The 22,352-nt window shown below is 42.9% G+C and overlaps 1 protein-coding gene across 1 annotated transcript in view; it reads left to right on the forward strand.

The window, feature by feature from the left end:
* Nucleotides 1-22,352, forward strand: part of LOC126413035 (O-acyltransferase like protein-like) — a 274,571-nt gene that overhangs the window by 105,047 nt on the left and 147,172 nt on the right. The window contains exon 2 of the mRNA XM_050082929.1: nucleotides 2,833-2,980. Coding sequence (XP_049938886.1) covers nucleotides 2,833-2,980 — 148 coding nt within the window. The remainder of the gene's footprint in view (nucleotides 1-2,832; nucleotides 2,981-22,352) is intronic.

The following is a 22,352-nucleotide window of genomic DNA, read 5'->3' on the forward strand; positions in this document are numbered from 1 at the left end:
ACGATCCTAAGCACAAACACACACACCCATGCCCGAGGGAGGACTCGAACCTCCGCCGGGACCAGCCGTACAGTCCATGACTCGGTTAATCCCGGGCGGCAATGACTGTTCAAAGGATGTTTTATCAGTCGACGATTGGCACAGTTCTTCCATCAGTACTAAACAATTCAATAGCTTATAACATGAGCGTGGGCGTGATCATTCCGGACCACATTATTTTTCCGTTACCGCCGCAACGCGGTCGGTTGTTGTTCTTCCGTCACGACACACGAAACCGAGAAACATCACCTTTTGGATAAACATTGATACTGCGTCGTGAACACTGAAAATAAACGCAAAACTTGGGTGGCAAACGTTTTCAATTACCTGAATGAGATTTTCACTCTGCAGCGGAGTGTGCGCTGATATGAAACTTCCTGGCTAATTGAAACTGTGTGCCGGACCGAGACTCGAACTCGGGACCTTTGCTTTTCGCGGGCAAGTGCTCTACCAACTGAGCTACCCAAGCACGACTCACGCCCCGTCCTAACAGCTTTACTTCTGCCAGTACCTCGTCTCCTACTTAGGGTTCGCAGGAGAGCTTCTGTAAAGTTTGGAAGGTAGGAGACGAGGTACTGGCAGAAGTAAGGCTGTGAGGAGGGGGCGTGAGTCGTGCTTGGGTAGCTCAGTGGTAGAGCACTTGCCCGCGCAAGGCAAAGGTCCCGAGTTTGAGTCTAGGTCCGGCACACAGTTTTAATCTGCCAGGACGTTTCATTTTCAATTATCTCACCATAACTCGTAAGATACGTGATGCAGCCACGTCATCAACACAGCTCTCCGACCACGCTCCACGAAAGCTACGCCACAGCTCCCCACTGTCGCTCTGCGCTCGGCAGAGAGGCGACTATCGATAGTCAACGATACAATTCTAAGCTTGGACTGGGTTCGAATCTGAGTCTGGTACACGTTTTCACTCGTCGCCGCTGATGCCGGACAAAGTCCTGATGCAGCTGATATCAATAATCCTTTCATTTCTCCCCCATTCTCCTTCAATTTACAAACTTTGTAATTCCATCACGATTGCTTATGTCGTATGTGTGTCCTTGGCAAATTCGATACATTTATGCTTTTGACAGTGTACTATTACTCTCGTGAAACCCTGCCTTTCAACTTATTTCCATTACTGTACGTTCCATGCAGCGTTTAGCGCAACAGAAGGACGGTCATCCTAGGATTTCTGGGTCGAGTTCCTATGCGGAAACTATTCCTTTTTAATGTTGAATTTTTGCGTTACTTATGTTGTTCAGTCTGTATATTGATCCAACAGTAAAGAAAACAAAAGAAAAATTTGGAGTAGGAATTAAAATCCAAGGAGAAGAAATAAAAATTTTGAAGCTCGCCGATGACATTGTAATTCTGTCAGAGACAGCAAAGGACCTGGAAGAGCAGCTGAACGGAATGGACATGGTCTTGAAAGGAGGATATAAGATGAAAATAAAAAAAAGCAAAACGAGGATAATGGAATGTAGTCGAATTAAGTCGGGTGATGCTGAGGGAATTAGAGCAGGAAATGAGAAGCATAAAGTACTGAATGAGTTTTGCTATTTGGGGAGCAAAATAACTGATGATGGTCGAAGTAGAGACGATATAAAACATAGACTGGCAATGGCAAGGAAAGCATTTCTGAAGAAGAGAAATTTGTTAACATCGAGTATAGATTTAAGTGTCAGGAAGTCGTTTCTGAAAGTATTTGTATGGAGTGTAGCCATATATGGAAGTGAAACGTGGACGATAAATTGTTTGGACAAGAAGAGAATAGAAGCTTCCGAAATGTGGTGCTACAGAAGAATGCTGAAGATGAGATGGGCGGAGCACATAACTAATGAGGAGGTGTTGAATAGGATTGGGGAGAAGAGGAGTTTGTGACACAACTTGACGAGAAGAAGGGACCGGTTGGTAGGACATGTTCTGAGACATCAAGGGATCACAAATTTAGCATTGGAGGGCAGCGTGCAGGGTAAAAATCGTAGAGGGAGACCAAGAGATGAATACACTAAGCAGATTCAGAAGGATGTAGGTTGCAGTAGTTACTGGGAGATGAAGAAGCTTGCACAGGATAGAGTAGCATGTCGAGCTGCATCAAACCAGTCTCAGGACTGAAGACCACAACAACAACGACATGGACCAAATAAGCCGAAGCAATGTAAGACGGATCAGGCGTGGCAATTAATATCTGAAAATGAAGGAGAAGATGACAATGATGATGATGATGATGACGGTAGTGATAATGATAATGGTGGGGATTGAAGAATGACACAATGTTTCAGGAGATAATTAGCTTTATTATGGGGGCAAGTAAGAACGGGTGATTTTATTTTGAGGGATATTTCCGACAGTTACTTTTATGTAAGACTACCGCACCGAGGGGTCAACAACCGTGTGAACGGAGTGGAGTGGCGAAGGACGGAAACGTAAGACCGCAGTTAATCACGAGGTGGAATTGCGGAGGCTGCGCGAGCCGAGGCGACGGGGCACTCGGTCGGCCGATCACCTGGCCGGCGGAGATAAGTGGCCACTCGTCTGCCCAAGGCCGGCCGGCGCTCACTGTGTCACTGTGCTAGGGGCGGCTGTTGTCGGTCATCGGCCCGCGGGCTGCGGCGGGGAGGCAGGTGACGACGGACCCACAGTGAAAGTGGGGCCGGGCGCGCCGCCATTGTTTATATAAGGCGGCCGCCGGCGGCCGGGGCAGGAGTCGCGCGCGCTTACTTGTCAGTGATGCTGCGGGCCACGGCGCAGTCGGTGTCGCTCGTGCTGGCGTCGCTCCTGGCGACGGCGTCGGCGTCGGCGGCGCAGCCGGCCAAAGACGTGCTGGTCGCCGCCCTGCTGCCGCCACTGGCCCCGGGGGAGGCCGCCCCCGCCTCGGACGTGGGCGGCGCGTGCAGGCAGCACGCCGCTCTCTACCGCACCGCCCTCCAACAGCTGCAGCCCTGGGCCATGCGCAGTGAGTACCCCGTGACGTGCATTTCGAAGGGCTCTTCATTTTTTTTTATGCGGCCTGCTATGAATTCCTCCCCAGCGCCAAGCTTCTCATTTCAGAGTAGCACTTGCAATCTACGTCCTCAGTTATTTGCTGGGTGTGTCCGAATCTCGTTCTCTAAGCTTTTCGCCCTTTACCGTTCCCTCTAGTACGGTAGTCGTCGAACTGCGGCCCGCTAATATCCGTGCAGGCCGCGGTTCTCGTATGGGAAACTCCCCATCGCACCCCTCCCCCCCCCTCATATTTTGTGGTAAGAGGGGCCCTTTTTTTTTCTTTATTGATTTTCAATTCCTCCCCGAAGGGGGCAGGCTGGCAGCAGCTTACTACGCTGCTCTACAGCCTACAGACTTTTTTAAAAACGGAAGAAGAAAAGAAACAAGAAATACAGGCGATAAAACGGTGACGTAAAGTGTAAAATGGCGGAAAAATGCGGAAAGTTAAAACAGAAAGCAAAAGGGGTTGGCAATGTTAATAAATTACACAGGAATCAGACAAGTAACATAGTAGACACACAATTAAGAAACATGGCGACAGTCTGGTTTCTGTTCGCAAGACATAAAAAATCACACCCAGCGACAGTATGATGGCGTTCGCAACGCTTCCCAAAAGACACAACACGGAACACTCACTGTAAAACACTGCACGAAAATGACGGCACAAAGATGACACTCCCGAGCCAAAGGCAGATGGGGGGGGGGGGGGGGGGGACTAAGAGGGGCCAGTGGACAGCTCGTTAAAAACTGAATTCAGATCAAGCGTGAAAACAGGAAGAAGGTGTACTGAATTTTTTTTTTTTTTTAAGGCAAAATAGAAACAATGAACGGTGTCGTGCTTCAGTGGTCACGGTGTTGGACTGCCCTGTAGAAGAGCCACGTTCAAAGCTTCCTCGTGTCAATGTTTTTCTTTTTCCGCTGCATTCAGATTTGTGTCTGTGTAATGGCGTAACGTCGGTTTGCAACAGCGAAGTGAGAGGAAGGGACCTATTGTGAAAGTTGATTCTGCACAACTACTCTATTAGCAGCCGAAAGGAAGTGGGTCTCGAATGGGAACCGCGAACTTTGATGACAAGGCGACAAGTCAACATAATCCTCAACCGGAAAACATGTCTGGTGTGTCATAGATGACTTTAGCGACCACGTGTGTATCAGATGATAGGCATGAGTTATCGACGCACCTAATTTGTACTTCTGGTGAGTGACTGAGATATGCCTCCTTCGCCGAGTTAGGTGTTCGTATGAAAGTGAGTGTGATCACTCCCAAGGAAATGATGAAAACGTAATAGCTTATCACATAAGCTGCAACAAACGAATGCAACAGTTTCAGAACCACACAATTTCTCTGTGCTCTGTCAAAACACGTGTTTTTTACGGTTTTGAAGTTGCGTTCCATTTTCGAAGTTCTGACTTTTGAATTTCTTTGTTGTAACATCACATCCGTTTTCGTTGTTTTCATTTCTGTGAGACGTCTGTGTGGTATCTCGTCTACTCTCACTATTCACACAGTTACTTGCAACGGTAATGTATTCACACCACATGACTCATATTCTATTCTGCTGCCTCTCTACACGGTAATCTTTCTGAAAGGACCCATGACCACACAAACACCCTCAAAGGTATGATGTGCTTGGTGTCTAAATGGTTCAAATGGCTCTGAGCACTATGGGATTTAACTTCTAAGGTCATCAATCCCCTAGAACGTAGACCTACTTAAACCTAACTAACCTAAGGACATCACACACACCCATGCGCGAGGCAGGATTCGAACCTGCGACCGTAGCGGTGGAGTGGTTCCAGACTGTGGGGCGGTTGGTGTCTGTGAGGATACTTGTTCTGGTATAGCCGTGCTGCCCTTCGACCTTTTCCATCTGCTTGGCCAGACATAAACACCATCTCGGCTTGTTCCCGACACGAATACCGGACAATTCTGCTGCTTGTAGTACGATTCGTCAATCATACAGCCTACAACACGCAAGGGACACACGGCACGTGGTGAGAGGAACTGTCATTCGTCCGCCCCATCTACCATGGCAACGCAGCATTTCCGAACACACGTTCATAGGGCTTTTTTTTACTCAGTTCCAGTCAGGGATCCGTCCCTACAGTTTGTCGGTTTTATTAATGTTGACCCTGTATATGGTGTTTAGAAACGAACAGGAGGGGGGTGTGTGGGGGTGGGGGGAGGAGGAGGAGATTAGTGTTTAACGTCCCGTCGACAACTAGTCATTAGGGGCGGAGTTCGAGCTCGGATTAGGGAAGGACGGTAAAGGAACCATTCCGGTATTTGCCTGAAGAGATTTAGGGAAACAACGGGAAACCTAAATCAGGATGGTCGGACACAGGTTTGAACCGTCGTCCTCCCGAATGAGAGTACAGTGTGCTAAGCACTGCTCCACCTCGCTCGGTGCTATATAAAACAAACTTACCACAGCTAAGGACTAGGAAAATACTACAATGACCACGTGGTATCCAAGTTTAAACCTGTGTCTGATTTTGGTTAGCAGCCACAGGACACACGCTATGTAAAATAAAAGGAAAATAATAGAACATCCACGGAGGATGCCACAACTGTGGCGAAACATGTTTAAGTGATAAAACGAAACAATAATTCGTGTACTTGCAAAAAGGTGGACCTATCCTTAATTCGTCATTATGAGGTTTTTAGGTCACTACCTATATTTCAGCATTAGGCCATTTTTAGCAGTTACGTCAAAAATTGTTCCACTTTTGTGACGACGGTGACTTGCGCTTCACAAAAGTTGGACTATCTTTGACGTTGATGGTGTTAGACTGTATTCTTATATACGGTACTTCTGTCAGCACCACCAATATTTTGAACGGGGGGGGGGGGGGGTGTTGGGGTTGAAGGGGTTCGGTTGAGGGGAGACACTATTACACTAGCACCCATGAACAGTGCAGAGATCAACACCTTTTGATAAATCTTTTAAAGCTCGAAGAAGTTTCCCATAAAAAACGAATACACCGTCCTTGACAAAATATCAACCTCGTTTCGAGATTAGCAACTAGCTAGCAACTATGCCCTTTGCGAAACTATACTCTGTCGTATCACTATCTGGCAATGAAAATATGAGCTCTAGACAAAACAAATGGTAAACTTCTATTCATTTACTTATTACATGCTGCTAAAACTACAGTTTCTCTATGGAGATATTAGTTATAAAACGTTTGCGTTTCGAGTCGTATGTTTTGGAACCGTATCAGAACTGAATGATGACGTCGAGTTTATACGAAGTAGGGGCACACGATTAGTCACAACCTCATCTGTCTGTCCGAAGAGAGAAACAGAAACGCTGAAGAATGTTTAAATTGGGTACATTAGGAAAAAAGCACATGTAATATCACGCTGGAATTGAACCTGATTCCAGGACGGAATTCGCGAATATTCGTTAATCCATATAGTGGCCATTATATGAGACAACTAACAATTCCCTTAGGCATCCAAAAATTTATTCTTTTTACATACAACATGTGAAAGGGATTGAAAGAAACCACGTATGGTACTACAATAACAGCTCTCGTGATTTGTTGCCTATAGAAGCAGAATTTTAGTCATGGTAATTACATGAGAGAGGGGGGGGGGATAAATAAACTTGCCATGACTGATGCCAGGGTTTTATGACAGATTTCTTGGGAAGCGTGAACTGAAATTCTGTAACATTCTCCCCTAGAGTAAGTAGATCTGCTATTAATGACACTACTCTTTTCTGTATCCTCTTTCTTGCACTTTCGCAAAGTAGGCTCCCAGCCTAGCAATAAAGGTTTAATCGGAAGTGGTTTTTCTGTCAGCCTGCTTAATGAGTTTGATGCACTTAGGAGTCTTCGTATTACGGTCTGGAATCCACATGCATCACAACAAGATTCGATATTGGCCAATTTTAAGGGAGCAGGGAATTCTGAAATTTTAAAGAAATGGACAAATACAGTACTTCTGCTTTTGCCTTTACGTGAGACACTGTGTACAACCAGATATTAACCTTGCGTGTAATGGTATTACTAGAAGTATCTGACTGCATTAAAAACCACCACCACCTCTCAGCGTATCTGAGAATGGTTTGATTGATTTGCAACACCTTGTGAGAAATGCACTTTGTGGGAAGTGTATTAAAATTATTTGTAATGTATTCCTATTAAAGGAAGTTTAATTTTATTGTATACTACTCCAATCCTCTATGACTTTTTATCATTATGACTTGGTGAATGCTTGGAGTGTAATCCACGTATGTCTATTTAATAGGCTATACAATATAATTCCTATTTTTAGTCTCTCTACTTTGCTTTTTATAGTTCAGACCATTATCTGAAAATGACTACACTGCCGAAACTGCGCAGTAATGAATGTAGAAGAAAGACACAGTTATTTCGAGTAGTTTTGGACCGTGGGAATCAATTATAGACGTGACGAAGTGTACAGAAACTAAAACAACAATTTCTCGTCGAACACCACTTACAACGTACAGCTGCTAGAGACAGCATAAGACCAAATATTCGCTTCTTAGGTTTTCTCGATATGATTTATTCTCTAATTTTGGTTATTTGCGTAGTTTTTGCGCAAGTATACTCGTAGTATGACGTCGGTTGCAAACAAGAAGTCATAAATAAGCGAAGCCCTGGTGTTTGACAATTGACTGCTGCAGCCTAGTTGTGGGACGTAACTAATGGAACGATGTGACGCGAGGGTTAAAGGTCGGGCCACACTGAACATTAACTCACCGTCACATGGCTGTGTGTTCACGCTAGATTGAAAGTCAAGGTCACCTCACGCCGCACTCCCCAGTACGGGGTGGTGAAACTGAGGTTATGAGAGACCGTCGTACAAAAGTCGGTATTTGTTATCAGGATTAAGGAGCTAGCAAGTGGCAGTATGTCTATAGGGTGCAAAACAATATATGTATACAAAACTTTAGAGAGTATAACGTTACTAGAATAAAATTTTCATTCTGGAGTGGAGTGTGTGTTGATACAAAACTTCCTGGCAGATTAAAACTGTGTGCCTGGAGGAGACTCGAACTCGGAACCTTTGCCATTCGTGGGCAATGCTTTATCAGCTGAGCTACCCAAGCACGACTTACGACCCCCCGTCACAGCTTTCGAGCCTCGGTCCGGCACACAGTTTTAATCTGTCAGGAAGTTTCAAAATAACTTTGCTTTTCATGTTCGGATGGCACAATTGCACTGTTCTCCCCGCTAGGGATCCATGAAGGTTCTGATGCTAATATTGCTCAGTATGCTCAGTAGCTGTATTCAAACAGCCGCGTGATGAATTTTGTTTTAGAGATGTTGCTGAAAATGTCGTCTGTCTTCATTAATGTGCAACTGGCATCTGCGTCTTAATGATTCTCTAGGACGCTCAAAACAAGCAAATATTTCTTTAACCATGGCTGCAGCTTCAGCCAAATGGGCATCCAGCTCTTCTGGACTGCCTATTGCTGTCTCATACACCAAACGCTTCATCTCCCCTCAGAAAAAGAAATCCATAAGTGGTCATCAAAATTTCGATAAAACAATTTTCATCACGTATCAGTTTGAACACCGTCTCTGGACATCTCTAGCGTCAAAACCTTAATGAACCTCTAGCAGGTATTTTCGAAGTCCTTGGACCGAGTGTGTAGGGGGTGACCTATCACTTCACTTCATGGACATCAACTTCTGTTAGAGACAGAACATTCGCTGACGCTAACTGGCGATGCTAGGCTGTAATTCACCGCGCCTGGGATGACGAGTTTTCACCGACCTAGCAGGGTCTACTAACCATATGTGCTACATACTACCTAACATAGGGAACTGATTTTCAATAACAAAACCATAGGAGCGAGTGTCTCTAAGCAGAGAAAGATATTTTAGAAGCGAATCAGGAACTTGAATTTTACTGGATCCAGTCCCTTTCACGCTGGCCAGACCAGATCACATGTTCACACATTGCACATGCACGCAGCGGAGTGCCTATGCCCTCAAACGTTTGGGGCCATAACTAACACAAAAGGACACCGTGCCTCGCCAGGAAGCGTCAGCTAACATTTTGTCTGTAACAAAAGGTATTTCTATACATACGGTGCAAAGAGTTTGAAACACGCTGCAACCAAAGCGAAATTCATAGCTTCCAGGAACTGCACGATTAGAAGTATTGTGTGAACTTTACTGTTTATTCATTTTAACAAATGTATAAACGGGACACAAACATTCAGAAAGTAGAACTCCTTCCTTTTATTCTTGCAGCTTGTTTCCTTTTTGTCTGAAAGCGTCGAAATATATACATACGTTCCTTCATTGATTTCTCACTTTGACGAAAATCTTACCAGTAGATGAGTTTATGTTGTTGTTTATGCGCACAGCAGGCTTTTGTTTTGTACGTGTACTTTAAAAGGTATACCGTTTTACGCTTCCAGATATCTGCTCCCTTTTGTGTCGAACGAACTGTTCTATTTACAATACAGCCCTAATGCAATTCGTAATGTCATGAACACGAAGCAAGCAACAAAATAAAAGGGAAAACATCCAAACCACACCCAGTTATAAATATGAGACATTCAGAAAGAGCTTTGTACCTCAACATTTGTTACTGAATGAGCAAACTCATTTCAGTTCTTACATTCTAGTGCATTGCTCTACTCTAGCATATGTTTAGTCGAAGTTATTGTAAATACTGTCACAATGAATTTTTAAATCGGTAAGTTACTCTGGTAAATTGCCAGTAGAGCAAATTTTGTAATTTAAGTCAATAATCTTTGGATTAAGAAGTTTAAATGTTTATCTTTCCTAGTTTACCATCTTTGGGATCAGTTGTGTATTAGAAAATGGGCTTGCACGCGAAACCTAGGTCGTACAGCAACAACGAAGTTCGTGAAACAAGGCTAAAATTAAGTTGCAGCAATGTACGAGGGCTTTATGAGAAGTAATACATCCGAATTTTTTATGTGAAATGTCTTAAGGCTTTTTAAACGAGACAAGCATTACTAACATTCTGCATCTTTATTCTTCATGTCTCTCTATTTGCAGCGCCCTGCCGCGAAAGGGAGCCGTATTGTAGCGTGTAACAAGGCGGTCTGCAACTTAACTATGTCGATGCTTAAGAAACAGCGTGCTGTAATGGAGAGTCGAACTCAAAAGAATTCGTCCACCTCTCCTTCAGCACGATAGTGCCAGACCACACACAAGTGCTGCGACATCTCCAACAAATCGACGTCTTCCACTCACTGCCATCGATCATCCTCCATACAGTCCCGACTTGGCCCCATCCGACTTTTATCTGTTTCCAGAACTTAAAAAACACCTTCCAAGATTTTACTTTCGTAGTGATGAAACGGTGCAAGCAGAGAGGAGGTTGTGGCTCCGTCAGCAGTCGACCGACGGTGTCAACAAACTCGTCTCCTGTTGTTCGTCGTCAGGGTGGCTACGTTGAGGAATAAATACATACACGCAAAGACTAAAGCTATATAATGATGGTAACGTTTGTTTTATTTAAAAAGCTTCGAGAGTTTTCACACGGAAAATTTCTGAGGCATCACTTTTCAGCTATCTCACATTTCACCAAGAACCACAGTTGAATCAATCAAAATTACAAGAAAATAAAATTTCAGAAGACACAGGAGAACAAAATCTGCAACTGCAACATGGGGAAACGTGACGAGAAGAGGTTAACTTGTCACCAGCCGAAACCGGCCTCTAAGTTATAGATTTCATCCAGATAATTCTTGACGAAGGCATTCCGATACATTGACAGTTGCTGAGAATATCGCTGTTTGTGAAATATTTTGATGTGAAGGGGACGTTCCGTTACGTAACGAGTGTAAGTCAAGTCAAAAACTCGGGTGTAGCGGGGTCCATGTCCACATCAGGCCATCCATATTTACAGTTTTCATGGTTTCCCTAAATCGCCTGATGGAGCAAGATGGCGCAGTCACGACTGCCCTGACACCGGGCAGGACGGCGGCTCGAATCGCCGAAGGGCCATCCAGGAGTAGATTTTCCGTGATTTCCTTAAACGTTTAAACTCATGACTGCATTATGCAAATTCATTGTGAAATAAATTCTGAAGTGCAGTCAAGAGCTATGAGTCATCGCCGCCTTAAAATAATTTCCTTCAATCGTTTAAGGCAAATGCCGGGCCGATACCACTAGAAAGAATATGGCCTTTTTTGCTTCCCCTTCCAACCTCGAGTTCCATCTCTAATGAACTCACCGTCAACGTAACGCTGAACCCTAATCGTCTATAATGATCATTAGTTGACCTTCAGTTGAAGATAAATCCTTTCTTCCTTCTTTCTTTTCTGAATGACTCGATGTGATTGTAGGGATGGTCTCTCGCAAATGGTTGGTTCAAATGGCTCTGAGCACTATGGGACTTAACTTCCGAGGTCATCAGTCTCCTAGAACTTAGAACTACTTAAACCTAACTAACCTAAGGACATCACACACATCCATGCCCGAGGCAGGATTCGAACCTGCGACCGTAGCGGTCGCGCGGTTCCAGACTGAAGCGCCTAGAACCGCTCGGCCTCCCCGAATCAACCAACCAACCAACCAACCAACCAACCAGAGTCAGTCGACATAAAAGACCCAGGAAAAGGCCGCTGCAGTCGTGGCCGAAACGTTGGTTTTTCTCCAGCAGCAGTAGTTTTTACATTATGACGCGGTACCAAACCCAGAAAACTTTTATGTCAGTCGTACAACTGTTGAGCAACTGATCGGCCAAATGGGGCAAGGGGCTACCACCAGCGTCATCTTCACGAGCGTTCAGCGAACATTGCTGCGTATGGGCCTCCGCAGCAGGTGCCTGGTTTACGCACCCATGCTGGCTGCTGTTCATCAGCGACGAAGGCTGGGATTTGCACGCCAGTGCCGCAACCGGACGACCACTGAGTTGCGACAGTTGCCGTTTTCAGATGAACCACGTTTTACGCTGCATCCAGCAGATAACCGTTGGCGTGTACTACCCTGCTTCAATCGTCGGTAGGGTCTGGGTCGGAGGAGGGAATGTTGTGATCTGGGGAATGTTTTCGTGGCATTTACTGGAAGATACAGTGGTTCAACCCAAGTATGCATCTATCCTTGGGATCATGTCCACCCTCCATGCAGTTTTCTTTTCCTAGGCGCGACGATATCTACCAGCAGTATAACGCAATGTGTCACATGGCTTGCAGATTAGGTGCGTGGTTCGAAGAGCACCAGGTTGGGTGTATCGTACTCCCCTGGCCACCAAACTCCACGGATTTGAACCAGATCGAGACTCATTGGAACTACCTTCGCTCCATGGATCCTCAACCGAGAAACGCAGAGCAGCTGGCCGCGGCACTGGAGTCGACATGGCTCCACATCCCTCTCCGTATCTTCCAGGACATCATTGACTCCCTTCCTGCACGTCTCGCACTGCGAAAGGTGGTATTCAGCTGTTTACAATAATGTGAAATAATCTTCCACTGAGGTTTCATTGCGTTGTGTTGACTCCGTAATATTTCAACGATCATACACTACTGGCTATTAAAATTACAGCACCACGAAGATGACTTGCTACAGACGCGAAATTTAACCGACAGGAAGAAGATGCTGTGATAAGCAAATGATTAGTTTTTCAGAGCATTCACACAAGGTTGGCGCCGGTGGCGACACCTACAACGTGCTGACGTGAGGAAAGTTTCCAACCGATTTCTCATACACAAACAGCAGTTGACCGGCGTTGCCTGGTAAAACGTTGTTGTGATGCCTCGTTTAAGGAGGAGAAATGCGTACCTTCACGTTTCCGACTTTGATAAAGGTCGGATTGTAGCCTACACCGATTGTGGTTTATCGTATCGCGACACTGCTGCTCGCGTTGGTCGAGATCCAATGACTTAGCAGAATATGGTAACGGTGGGTTCAGGAGGGTAATACGGAAGCTGTGCTGGATCCCAACGGCCACGTATCACTAGCAGTCGACGGGCATGGCTGTAACGAATCGTGCAGCTACGTCTCGATCCCTGAGTCAATAGATGGGGACGTTTGCAAGACGACAACCATCTGCACTAACAGTTCGACGTTTGCAGCACCATGGACTATCAGCTCGGAGACCATGGCTGCGGTTACCCTTGACGCTGTATCACAGACAGGAGCGCCTGCTATGGTGTACTCAACGACGAACCTGGGTGCACGAATGGCAAAACGTCATTTTTTCGGATGAATCCAGGTTCTGTTTACAGCATCATGATGGTCGCATCAGTGTTAGGCGACATCGCGGTGAACGCACGTTGGAGCGTGTATTCGTCATCGCCACACTGGCGTATCACCCGGCGTGATGGTATGGGGTACCATTGGTTACACATCTTGGTCACCTCTTATTCGCGTTGACGGCACTTTGAACAGTTGACGTTACATTTGAGATGTTACGACCAGTGGCTCTACCAGTCATTCTATCCCTGCGAAACCCTTCATTTCAGCAGGATAATGCACGACCGCATGTTGCGCTCCTGTACGGGCCTTTCTGGATACAGAAAATGTTCGACTGCTGCCCTGGCCAGCACATTCTCCAAATCTCTCACCAATTGAAAACGTCTGGTCAATGGTGGCCGAGCAACTGGCTCGTCACAATACGCCGGTTACTACTCTTGATGAACTGTGGTATCGTGTTGAAGCTGCATAGGTAGCTGTACCTGTACACGCCATCCAAGCTCTGTTTGACTCAATGCCCAGGCGTATCAAGGCCGTTATTAAGGCCAGAGTTGGTTATTCCGGGTACTGATTTTTCAGGATCTATGCACCCAAATTGCTTGAAAATGTAATCACATGTCAGTTATAGTGTAATATATTTGTCCAATGAATACCCGTTTATCATCTGCATTTCTTCTTGGTGTAGCAATTTTAATGGCCAGTAGTGTATATTCCGAGGATACGTCAGTGTTGCTTGTTAGGGTCCAGTCTGACTGTCGTGTCGCACAAGGAACTTTCCGTTTGACGTTGTCCGGTAACAGGGAGTGCGTGTGTTGGACCCGATTCTGGACATGCCATGATAAGATTACGGCAGCTGCGAGGTGTTATCAAGACAACACTAATTTCTCGTCTTTCTCCACAGGCAATCCAGCAATTGAAGAGACTGAAGTATTTTTTAAAAAGTTCAAGGAATTGTATTCTTTTGAAAAACATTAGCAGGATTAAATCGTCAACGGTATTCAAAGACACAAGATACCACATTTAAGAAGTACTTTTCGAAACCGTACTTTACTTGAAAGTGGTGTCTGTTTTGGTATGAAGATTTTATGATACACCACGCACGTACTTCAGCACCTGTTAAACACTATGGAACGCGAATTTCATGAAGATTGACCTGGTTTTCTGAAACATACCAGATTGAAGACAGAATCTCCCTAAATAAATATTTTTTTCTGGGTTGACTATTGTTTTTATCTTGAAATACTTAATTCATTATTAGTAGGTATTTTCGCCAGTTCGGGAATTAGCAAGCCACATCCCAATAAAAAGTATTATGCTTACCGCATGTTATGATCTACACAGCCATGTGGGCGGAGAAACATGTAATGGCATCCCTAAGGAATTCACTGTGGCGTTGGACCCTTGTATACAAGAAAGAGCTAGTGAAAACGGAATTTAATTCTGTACCAATAAGTTGTGTAAATCAGATGTGTATGGTTGTGCTGATGCGAACAGGCGATAAATAATTCAATACGGTTATAGATATTGCCCTTCTCAGAGAGAAAATTCCCCGCGGGAAGAGGCAGACAAATTTGTTCACATCAGACGATATAATATACACTTAATAGTAAGTATGTGCCAAAAATTCAATTAATGCTCTATGGAAAGAAGTGTTACTAAACTACACTTCCGCCCCGATAGCTGAGTGGTCAGCGTGACGGATTGCCGTCCTACGGGCCCGCGTTCGATTTCCCGCTGGGTCGGGGATTTTCTCTGCTCAGGGAGTGGGTTTTGTGCTGTCTTCATCATCATTTCATCCCCATCCGGCGCGCAGGTCGCCCAAAGTGGCGTCGAATGTAATAAGACCTGCACCAAGGCGGCCGGATCTGCCCCGCAAGGGGCCTGCCGGCCAATGTCGCCAAACGCTCTTTTCCATTTACTAAACTACACTATATGTCGGCAGAGAAACATGTAATGGCATCCCTAAGGAATGCGTGAACTTCGACAGTTTACTGCGTTTGCAAGTGAAGCAACGTTATGAAACGCGATGAAATAAGTCTTAGGAGGAAATCTCTCTGCTTAATACACTCATATTCTGTTCACTTCTTCAGATCATTTTTGCGAAGATTTTAAAATAATCCAGTGACAAAATGTAGTTATGGAATAATTACATCGTAGCTAACTGTAAGACCACACTGTTTTCTTGTTTCACATATTTGAGTTATTCCGTAATAATTTGCGATAGGACAGTGTCAGACCATTTGGTTCATACTGATGCTTATAATTGTGTGAAAAATATTTCGTTTCTAACAAGGTAACACAAGTGATACACGCGTGTTTGTAGTAGTAGGGGAACTCTGGGCAGAACGAGACAACGGAGCACAACGGCACTGTACTGTTTTCTAGACTGGAAAAGGTTGAAACCTATTGTAGTGACGCGTAATTAAGTCTCTGAATGGAAGGGACTGTGTGATAGTGATAACCATTTTGACTCGATTTAGAGAGCGACTTGTAAGTGAACGGTTATGCTTCACGTTTCCACTTATGATTCTATAGCTTTTGATAAATTTAAATGCAAGGTAAGCCGTTCATTCTTAACTGTACGCCCTACAATGCCATTCACTGTACGTTAGTTACATAATACGTTTGAATCCGTCAATTATTATGTTCCACAATCGTTGTTAACCCCAGAAGCGCTCTTTGGGCGGAACGGGACAGGGAAAAATGGGATTTTGTCCCGTCATACCAGTTCATTTTTTGATGCAAGTAGATTTAAATCTGTATATTTCTTATTTTCCCTCTTGCTTTCCCAGATGGCATGAACTTACGTTAAAAAGACTGAGAAACAGTACTTGGATATTACTTCAATAGAAATAGCAGTTTCTGGTACTTTATCTTCCAAAATGGTAGTTTTAAAAGCATCGAACGAATTTAATGTACCAAAATCAACGTTGGAGAGAAACATTCGTAAAGCTAAGAATTAATCCGAACTACAGAGTTTTAGATCAGATGAGAAATTTAAAAGTGTGTTCACTGCAGAACAAAAACACGAGCTGGCAGCACACCTGAAGTCAATTGTGACAGAAATTTTTAGTCCAACGATGAAACTTCTCACTGTCAGATCGTTAGCCTATCAGCTGACAGAAATAAATGGCTTACCACACAGATTTGACAAAGAAACTTGCCTAGCTGGACAGGACTGGATTATGGGATAACACTATCCTACCTTTTCTATTCACAAGCCAGAAAATACATCTTGGTGCACGAACGATGGGATTCAATAAAGTAACAGTAACTTGGTATTAAGCATGTACCATAATTGTTTATTTTTCGTAATGATGCTAAAGTATTTTCTTATTTTTTAACTACTTTTTTGGAGATTCCACATTTCCTAGCCTAAATTATTGTTTTGTTATTAGTTTTTAGATGATATTCCTCATAATTACAATGTTTGTGCAATAATTTCACGAAAAATTACATTATCCCGTTCTCTCAATGGGTGCCCCAGAGCAGGAAATACACAAGAATTCCTTTGAAAAAAATGTAAAAGATAATAACATACAGTTTTAAGTGATTTTTCAAGGAAGATATATTAGGTTATACTACAATGTGATTTTTTTTTGGTAGTACAAAATGATTAAATGTCAAGTATCACGAGCTGCCCTGACTTCTCCTACTGTTAGTGTTTCATTAATTTATTCATTATCCTGAAAGAACAGCGCTATTTTGTCATGTCTTTTTGTAGTTGATGGGATTTTTGCTTTATTTCAAAGCGAGCAATGCAGGGTCTTAAGACGGCACAAACTGGCAACACTGTCGACCTCAATTTGCTTCCCAGGTAATGTTTCTTCGTCTCTGGATGACTCGGCACTCACTCTCCACCAGCAGTCTGGCTTTATGTGATTCTTTCGCAAATATGTCCTCGATACACATGAGACATCAGATCTCCGTCAAGAAAGATAATTAGCTACGCATATAAAACGGAAGTGTGACTAACGTACGAGAAGTAATGGCCCTGTAAGAAAACTGATCATCTGAGAGCAAACGCAGAAGTGAAGTTTACAGTTATCAAGTTTGGACGATTAAAAACGAGCAGTGAGAGGAAATTTCCTAAACACCAGAAAAAATATTTCTGTACTAAATGATTATGAGAAATCAGAAATTATCTGAAATAGTTCAAAAATGGAAGCACAAGACATTCTAAACAGATGACTTTTGAAAAAAGGTTTTAGAATCCCACATGCACTAACGACATTGGGAGGGTTGGCGGTGAGGGAGAGGGGTGCTGGGGGAGAGTAGAGTATTTAATTTCGCTTCTCTTCTGCATCTATTCTTGCAGCTTCCCTTACACATCATTAGTTTTTCCAAAATGTATTACCATCTAAGTTCTTTATTTTCCGTACTAATTTTGAAATTCTGAATTCCCATTCTTTATCTTATCTCTTAATGCAAGGTTCAACATTCATTGCTAAATATCGAGCAATTGAGGTATGTATGCGCCTACTTCAGTGACTGCTATTGGGCAGTGCCGCTTTCAAGCTATTCATTTCCGTATACGTAACTCAGACTAATAGCAGATGTAAATTCGAAATTTCATTTTCTTGTGTAGTGCAGCGTAAAAGAAATTCATTCTTCTGCTCTTGAGTTCGACATCCTGCTTCTCGGAGATTGTAGTCTGCCAACTACATAGCAATACACATTTTGTACCCTTTTTCATGTAAGACATGAGCTTCAGATCGATGGAGAATTTATTATAAAAGAGGAACAGTTAGAAGACTCTTGTCACGAGGTCTGTCTGTGGTGGGACTGCCCTACGTTCTCATATCGCCTATAATATTTTGCTCATTATTCCTGTCTTCATTCCTAAGACTGGTTAGAGACACAACGTTCACAAACTATTCTTTCGGAACTATTTTCTTGATATTGTCAGTGTGCATTTTATATCTTCCCTACTCCAACCACATTGAGTTATTTTGCCTCCCAAACAGCAAAACTCGTACACTATATGTAGTGTGTCATTTTTAATCTAATCTCCCAGGCATCGCCCAATTTAATTCGACTACATTTCACTAACCTCCATTTATCGTTGTTTACTCTCATGTTAACCCTCAAGACAATATCTGCATCTAAAACTACATCCATAATCCGCAAGCCACCTGACGGTGTGTGGCGGAGGGTACTTTGAGTACCTCTTTCGGTTCTCCTGTTCGCTCAGCTGCTCTTCAGAGACCTCTACACTCTTTGTAAGAATTACTACGAGTATACTGTCGACATTCCTCAACGTTCTAAATTTTTCTCTGAATTTTAATTCTCTTCCCAAATTTCTCCTGGTTTTCTTTACTGTTTGCTCAGTGCACACATTGAATAAAATGGGGAGTAGGCTGCAGCCTTGTTTCACTCCCTGGTTAATTACCAACTCCTAAAACAGTAGTCCGGTTTCTGTGCAACTTGTCATTAACCTTTCGCTCCATGAACTTTGTCCCTGCTACCTTCAGAATTTCACAGGGCATTCCAGTAAGCGTTGTGAAAAGCAGCCATAAATCTATAAATACTATAAACGTAGGTTTTCCTTATGTCAAACAGTCTTATAAGAAAAATCGTAGGGTCAATATTCTCCCGAGGTTCCTAGATTTCTCCGGAACCCAGACAAACTTTCCCCGAAGGCTCACTATCAAGTAAGTTTCTGGGTATTTCATCGGTGCTTTGAGTTCCGATTGCGATGGAAGATTTAGTGTTTAACGTCCCGTCGACTACCGAGTCATTAGAGGGAGAACACGGACCGGGAAGGAATCTGGTACTGTCCATTTGAAAGAAACCGTTAAATCACTCTCCTTTGATGGTCTCAGGAAACCACATGGAACTCAGATCATGATGGACGAAAATAAATTGAATCTCCACTACCCCCGAAAGCCGGCGTGTAGATACAGAGCGCCACGAAACATACACGTACCAAGTTTCTCCAAAATTGTGTCGCATAACGGAAATAACTGTCGTTAGCACGATGGGAATCGTATCTTAATGGATGTTAACGACACCCGGAATCACCTCCGTCCTCTTTTTTAACTACTTAGTTCACGGAAGAGGCTCCTGAGAAAAAGTTTCGACGTGAAAGCATCCTTCTGTCACTCCTCTAAAAGTTGGTATCACAACAGACGAGGTGTCACTTGAGGAATTCTAATTTAGTGCCGCTTTCGCCTGTGACTACGCACTTACAATTTTGCATCCCTGTATTTCTTCTGTTTATGCTCAGGCAATTGCGTTTTTATTTGCTAGCATCACCTTGAGTTCGTCCGTAAACATCGTAGGGCACTTACGGAAAAACAGCACAGAAAGTGCGGTTACGTCTGTCGTATTTTCTGGTTTCATTGACTAAGATTAAGGAAACGCGCAATGATGTGCTGTCAGCTGGTTCAACAACAAAAATGAAAATAAATATTTTCATTATAGCTGTTCTTTCGAATCAGAAGTTTTACGTACATGATGAATACCTTCGGAGTTCAAGAAGAATATAATAATTCAAATTCCAGACGAAGCAGGTGCTACCACGTGTGAATATTACCAAGCGCTCAGTTGAAGAAGTCATGCTTGCAGTACACTTACACGAATTACTAACAGAAGAATGGAGAAACCGGTAGGAGCACACCTCGGCGAAGATCAGTGAAAGTTCATGTGGGAACACGTGATGCAGTACTGGCCTACGGCTTATCTTAAAACATAGGCTAAGGAACGGCAAACCCACGTTTATACTGTAGCTTTTGACAAAGTCGACTAGAATAGATTCTTTAAAATTCTGAAGGCAGCAGAGATAAAATACAGGGAACGAAAGGCTATTAACAGCTTGTACAGGACCAGACGGCAATTACAGGAGTCGAGGGGCTTTAAAGGAAGCAGCAGTTATTATAGGAGTGAGGCAGGGTTTTGTTGCCTATCCCTGATACCATTCAATCTGTGCATTGAACAAGCAGTAGAGAAAACAAAAGAAAAATTTGTAGTAGTAATTAAAGTTCTGGGAGATTTACCACCGATGTAATTCTGTCAGCGACAGCAAGAACTTGGAAGTACAGAAGAACGGAATGGACAGTGTCTTGAAATGCGGATATAAGATGTGAATTAATAAAAACAGAACAAGGATAACGGAATGTACTCGCATTAAATTAGGCGATTAGGAATTGGATTAGGAAACGAGACATTGAGTGGTTTGAGTTTTGTTATATGGCAGTAAAATAATTAATGATAGTTGAAGTAGGGAGGATATAAAACATAGTCGGGCAATTTCAAGAAAAGCGTTTCTGAAAAAGAGAAATTTGTTAACATCGAATTTATACTTCAGTGTTAGGAACTCTTCTCTTAAGGTATGTAGAGTGGAATCGTGTATGGAAGTGAAACGATAAACAGTTCAGACAAAAAGAAAATAGAAGGTTTTAAATTGTGGTGCTACTGATTAATGCCGAAAATTAGGTGGATAGATAATGTAACCAATAAAGCGGTTGTTGTTGTTGTTGTGGTCTTCAGTCCTGAGACTGGTTTGATGCAGCTCTCCATGCTACTCTATCCTGTGCAAGCTTTTTCATCTCCCAGTACCTACTGCAACCTACATCCTTCTGAATCTGCTTAGTGTATTCATCTCTTGGTCTCCCTCTACGATTTTTACCCTCCACGCTGCCCTCCAATACTAAATTGGTGATCCCTTGATGCCTCAGAACATGTCCTACCAACCGATCCCTTCTTCTGGTCAAGTTGTGCCACAAACTTCTCTTCTCCCCAATCCTATTCAATACTTCCTCATTAGTTATGTGATCTACCCATCTAATCTTCAGCATTCTTCTGTAGCACCACATTTCGAAAGCTTCTATTCTCTTCTTGTCCAAACTATTTATCGTCCATGTTTCACTTCCATACATGGCTACACTCCATACGAATACTTTCAGAAATGACTTCCTGACACTTAAATCAATACTGGATGTTAACAAATTTCTCTTCTTCAGAAACGCTTTCCTTGCCATTGCCAGCCTACATTTTATATCCTCTCTACTTCGATCATCATCAGTTATTTTGCTCCCCAAATAGCAGAACTCCTTTACTACTTTAAGTGCTTCATTTCCTAATCTAATTCCCTCAGCATCACCCGACTTAATTAGACTACATTCCATTATCCTTGTTTTGCTTTTGTTGATGTTCATCTTATATCCTCCTTTCAAGACACTGTCCATTCCATTCAACTGCTCTTCCAAGTCCTTTGCTGTCTCTGACAGAATTACAATGTCATCGGCGAACCTCAAACTTTTTATTTCTTCTCCATGAATAAATAAATAAATAAATAAATAAATAAATAAAGCGGTACTGGATAGAATTTGGAAGAAAAGAAATTTGTCGCACAATTTAATCAAAAGAAGGGATCAATTGATATGACACATTCTGTGACATCAAGGGGTCACCAATTGTAGGCAAGTGTGGGGGTTAAAAACTGTAGAGGGAGACTATTAGAGGAAAACAGTAAACGGATTCAAAAGGATACAGGGCGCAATAGTCATTCAGGGTAGAATAGCGAGGTGAGATGCATCAAACCACTCTTTGGATTGAAGATCACAACAAATTTAAAGGATTTTTTAATTAGATACATGTAACATGGATCATTTGAACGAATTTTATTGAAATGATAGGGAACTGTTTACAGGATAAAAATACATGTTTAATTTTAACATCGATGAAGATGTTATTTTTCGATCTGACTCATGCAGCTACACTTGAAAACAAGTTTTTAAGCAGGCTTGCAGTTTTAAAACCTAAATTCTTTTATAGAATAGGTGTCCAGAAGAAAAGATTTAAGTTCAGATTTATTACATCACTACCTGATACGTTATCGGAATATTGCTCAAAGATTTTTGTTGATGCATGTTGCACTACTTTCTGAGCCTCTGTCAACTTGAATAACAGGTAACAGTAATTTTTTGATCAAGTTTTGTAGTTATGGGAATTACTATTCTTCTCAAATTGTGGTGGATTACTTATAACGAATTCGATTAGTGAATATAAAAGCAGCCATGACATTATTGAATCAAAATATACAAAATATGTTAGGAGGTTGCTTCCAACGCTAGCAGTTACACAGAAACTAAAGCAGGTGATCCTAATTGTTTGAGTAGCTCAGTAATATCCTTCTTCCAAATCAACTTAACGTCGACATACACAGCCAACAATTTGCA

Source organism: Schistocerca serialis, chromosome 7 (genome assembly GCF_023864345.2).
Source record: "Schistocerca serialis cubense isolate TAMUIC-IGC-003099 chromosome 7, iqSchSeri2.2, whole genome shotgun sequence".
NCBI lineage: Eukaryota > Metazoa > Arthropoda > Insecta > Orthoptera > Acrididae > Schistocerca > Schistocerca serialis.